The 5,000-nt window shown below is 49.8% G+C and overlaps 1 protein-coding gene across 1 annotated transcript in view; it reads right to left on the bottom strand.

The window, feature by feature from the left end:
* The window catches only part of ptch2 (patched 2), a 34,643-nt gene that overhangs the window by 7,383 nt on the left and 22,260 nt on the right, over positions 1-5,000 (bottom strand). Inside the window, exons 15-20 of the mRNA XM_071925063.2 lie at positions 4,632-5,000; positions 3,658-3,800; positions 3,175-3,355; positions 2,728-3,008; positions 991-1,128; positions 143-285 (exon numbers count right to left, since the gene is read on the bottom strand). The exon at positions 4,632-5,000 is cut by the window's right edge and continues 156 nt beyond it. Coding sequence (XP_071781164.1) covers positions 143-285; positions 991-1,128; positions 2,728-3,008; positions 3,175-3,355; positions 3,658-3,800; positions 4,632-5,000 — 1,255 coding nt within the window. The remainder of the gene's footprint in view (positions 1-142; positions 286-990; positions 1,129-2,727; positions 3,009-3,174; positions 3,356-3,657; positions 3,801-4,631) is intronic.

The raw sequence follows: 5,000 nt of genomic DNA on the forward strand, positions 1-5,000 counted from the left end.
ACCAAAACACTGCTTCCTCTGGAGGTAACATATGGGCAGTGGAGGGTGTAGACACCGTCACTCTCTCTCACACACAGTCACGAGATCATATGACTCTCTCAGACGCGCATACGCAACTATACACACGGACATAGCATCTCACCTCATGATGAAGTCAAACTCCGACCCCGCCAGCATGAGGACTCCCAGCAGCGTGGAGATCGCCCCGTCAATCACCGGGGCAAACATGTGCTCCAGAGCCACCGCCGAGCGCTTGTTCCTGCTGCCAATCGCTGTCAGGAAGCCCTGCGCGGGAGGAGGAGGAGGAGCAGGAGGAGGAGGAGGGGGGGGGGGGGGGGGGGGGAAGAGGAGTGAGTTGGAAATCTTGCCGATCACACAAAACTTGTGCTTGTGGCTAGGCTTGGCACTCTGGAGAATTCCTGCATTTGGTTTTGTTGGGGATCACTACGCTACACTACGAGGCGGCGCACTACGCTAGCAGTTCACAGCACTGAACAGGGAGCCAACAGTCTAAGTATCACAGTAAATCTTTAGTCACGCTTATTTTGCCTTCATCGGTTTCCATTTGAAGCAATAAGCCACAAGAGGCCGAGCTTTACAGTGATTTCAGAACAGCTAAGAGGTGTTGCTAGGCACAACACACAGCGTGGCTTATTGCTTTTATAAAATGGCAGTAACACACCATTATAATACAAAAAATATTTTTTTAATCAGTAACAATTAAATAGTAATAATAGCTAAATGTTATTCTTCCGCCAAGCAATACACTTCTTGAACAGCTGCTATGCCAAGCAACACATGAGTAGTGGTATGACTTTTCAGTTAGCGCATTAATATTTAAATAAACTATTATGCGGTCACAGGTGTGTGTTTATTGGGTACTTTACAACGGCTTCAAACTCAGCCAATCAGAAGTGAGGACCACAAGTATCAGTTTAAAAATAGTGTTAATCCATGTGTGAGGGCTCGCTGTGTGGTCTGTCGACTCACCAGCGCGATGTGAACGGTGAACTCCACTCCGATGCCGACCGAGGCGATCAGGATGACCACTGGGATGGCGCTCAGCTTGATGCCGATCAGACCCATGATGCCGAACAACTCCACCGTCATCATCGCCAAGATAAACACCTGATGAGGACAGAGGGACGAACCGTTAGTCACAGAATCAAGTTTTCAGCCGTATGGCCATCTAGAAAAGGCATGGGGATAAAAACATAAAGAGTGATAGTGTCTTTCTTTAGGGACTGAGTGGAGCCCTTTTGCCTCTTCTTCACCCCACACAATCTTTGACCCCATGTTCAGGATCTCAACCGTGCAGCATCAAATTACCAAACCCCGAGGCAAAGGCCTACCCCCCCTCCTTCCCTCCCTCCTTCTCTCTTTCTCTTCTTCCTTCCCAGAGGTGGTTGGAATGATTGACAGTGCCTGAGACAACAAAATATGGGCACTAAGTCACTCCCTTAACCTCACACCACTGACACCAGCTTTCCTTTATGTAAAACTCTCTCTATTTGCGTTTTTTAACAAGATAGCAGTAGCATGTATCAGTGTTAATAATAACTGTAGTGAAGTCTGTATGGCTTATTTTATTGTTTCCCCACATTTTAATATAATAGCGTAGTAATTCAGTGTTCCGGTTAGCAAACGTCCTGATTGTAAACCCGTGATGTTACTGTAAACCGCGATACAAATGGCAACAACAACAACAAGACTTTGAAACGAGGAAGGGGAAAAGTATTCCCGGGCCTACAGGAGCTTTTGATCTCAGCGGGGGATCCAAGTTGGGGCACGGTTAAATTGGAAATGATAAAAGCCGTTTTACTGCTCGACCACATACAGGCCGGGTGAAACCCTCACAGGCTGATGCTTAGAAACCATACATGCATGTAGCTCTCTCTCTCTCTCTTTCTCTCTCTTTCTCTCTCTGAGGAGATTGTGTGTGTTGCTGTCTCAATCAGTAGCTCTAGGGACAGCTACTTAAATTAAACACATTCCAACTGAAACCGGCACTGTTGTTGAGCTACACTACAGCCCCCCAACGGTCACGGATGTGTGTGTGTGTGTGTGTGCATGTGGGGGGCTCCCCTTGAGGACCACCGGTCCCACCAGCTTGTGTGTGAAATGTTTCCCAACCACTGAACTGTCAGGCTGTCTCACACAGACACACACACACACACACACACAGAAACACACACACACACACACACACACACACACACACATCCTCTGATGGATGGGCTGAGCAGGCCAAGGTCGCAACTGGGCAGATCTGTCCTGTCCCCAAGTCTCTCTCTCTCTCTCTGACAAAAGCAGTGAGGGAATTGGAGGTAGAGGCTTCAGGAGGGCAAAGCCTTTCTTGCTCCTTTGCATTTCCTTTTCTAAGGCGGGCCCGGCCTACATTACAATGACAAAGGGCCCCGTGTGTGAGTGTGTGTGTGTGTGTGTGTATGTGTGTGTTGGCCCTCCGCGGAGAAAAAGGGCCCCCCTAGACAGCGTTATTGAGCTGTGCTGAGAGGGGTGAGAGGAAAGTGAGAGGAGCAAGAGAGGGAGGGAGGGACTAACGATGGCGTCGTGGAAGGATGAGGTGGAAAAAGTGAGAGGGGAATAGGTGCTGGACAGAAGAGAAGAGAGAGGAGAGGAAGGAGGACAAAGAGGAATCTGTCTATTTCACATCATCTATTGGCTGATCAATCCCTTAAGAGACTGACAAGCTGACTGCTGACTTACAATGATGCCGGCGGTCCAGGGGTTGAGCAGCAGAATGGCGCAGACCAGGAAGGTGCAGGCCAGCACCACGCTGATTGACAGCAGGAACCAGTGTCTCAGGCCGATGTACTGCTCCCAGAACAGGAAGGGGTATCCGTTGGGGTAGTTGAACACGCCCTTGCGGCTGAACTCGTCGCAGATGGCCCGCACGCTCTCGATGGCCTCCACGAAGTCGCTGGCCTGCCGGAGGCCGTTCAGGTAGAAGGGGAACTGAGCGAACTCCAGAGGCTCTGCGGCCGGGACTGAAAAGAGGGAGGGAGGGGAGAGAGGTGAGATGGATTAGAATACACACAGCCTGTTGCTCGTATACTGTCCCAATATGAGATACAGTAGAGAAAGCAAAAGCAATGGAAAGAAGAGGTGAGAGAGGAGAAGAAATGAAGAACAAATCAGCTCTGAGATGCTTACTGCGCAGGTTCTCCCCCGTGGTGTCGTACTTGTCATGGATCCACTCTCTGGGATGGGGGTAGAAGTTCGCCTGGGAGGCGGCGTAGCCCAAAGGATCGTTGCTGACCCACACTGTCAGGTAGATGTAAAACACCTCCGGGGGGATCAGACCCTCCGCGTCCACCAGACGCCGAGACGTCAGCTGGGAAAGGAAAAAAAAAGGCTGTGATTAAATGGCTGATTTATACTGAGCATACTGCATTTGCATGGATTTCTGAAAATATAAATGACAAAGTGCACTTCACATTTACCCGACAAAACTTGGTCTGTTTTTGTCAGCATAAACGATGAAAAGGCAGCTAATAGTGTGTGTGTGTGTGTGTGTGGGGGGGGGGTTATTTTCTCCTGTATCCCACCACGCCACACACTGACCACACCGTGTCATGGGAATGACATGTGGATTCTGTTTTAAAGTGGATTTTCTCTCGCAGCTCTTGGACATACCTGGCTGTAGTTGAAAGGCTCTTTCTTGGAGCCGGTCTGGATGAGGAGCTTGTAAGCCAGAACTCCGTCCTCTGTGCCGTTCCGATAGCTGTCGAAGGTTATCCTGCCGGCCTGCCAGTCAGCGTCGAACGCAGCCTGAAGACCTGTGTGTGAAGAAACACACACATATACACACACGAGAGAAAGGATTAGAGCGGTTGTCATTGTAAATGGTATGATTTCGGTTTTTGAAAAGTAATAGGGGCTATATGTATGTGTGGATTTATGGTGAAAATGTGAAATGTCAAGTTTCTTTTGCCATGTGAAACGGCAATAATGTATCCCTTTCTTCTTTGAGTGATTGAGTGAGTGAAACTGTGGAGTCTTAAGGAGCGAGTCAACAAAACATGCCTTTGAAAACTACCAAACCACACACACATTCTCTGTTTTTGAACGGCAACAAAGAGATCTTCTTTTCGTTTGAGGAGGGCAAGCCCTCCTCAAAGCCCCCCCCCCCCTATTTTTCTGCTGGCTCTGATTGAGAGGAATGGCTCTGATTGACCTGCTAGCTATTACTTCCTCCTGACTGGGCCTCTGACAGGTCCTAGCCTGAGGACACACACACACACACACACACACACACATGCAAAGATAACCTATGACCTCGACCCGTCTACCTCACCAACTCTGAGCCCAGGTGGATGGGGGTAAACAGTTGGCTGAACTTTCACTCACCCTTCGCACATTCGCACATTCACACACGCGCACACACACACACACACACACACACACACTCACCCCTGTCCTTAGTGAAAGGTAAACATGAAAGAGCAGCCTGTTGATCATTCTACAGGATTCTGACATCATCATCAGAAACCCTCGGGGAGAAAGAGAGTGAGTTTTCAAACACACACATACATACACACACACACACACACGCCATGCAATTATTATCGTACTCTCTCATAAAAACATTCCTAAGCCTGAATGCTTACCCCTGAGCCAGTCCTGGAAGTAGTGCAGCCACATGCGGGGCAGTTTGTGGTCGCCGTCTCTGATCACGTATCTGACCGAGGTGAAGGCGTTGTGCAGCTGGACCAGCAGCCTCTGCGACCGGGCGTAGTCGAACCCGTCCATCGTCACCAGGTACATGTTGTAGAAGGAGAAATACTTAAACTGGGCGTCGATGAAGTCGTACTCCTTGGTGTCCCGCGGCACGATGTCGGTCAGGTAGAGGCCGTCGTGCACCATGGTGGTCCCGTACAGGCTGAGCCCCAGCAGGCCCAGGAAGAGAACCACCACGATGGCCTTGCTCTTGGGCTTGAGGAGGAGAGGCGCGTACTTCTCCCTGGCGAAGCTGGCCA

This window comes from Centroberyx gerrardi, chromosome 13, assembly GCF_048128805.1.
Source record: "Centroberyx gerrardi isolate f3 chromosome 13, fCenGer3.hap1.cur.20231027, whole genome shotgun sequence".
In the NCBI taxonomy this organism is placed as follows: Eukaryota; Metazoa; Chordata; class Actinopteri; order Beryciformes; family Berycidae; genus Centroberyx; species Centroberyx gerrardi.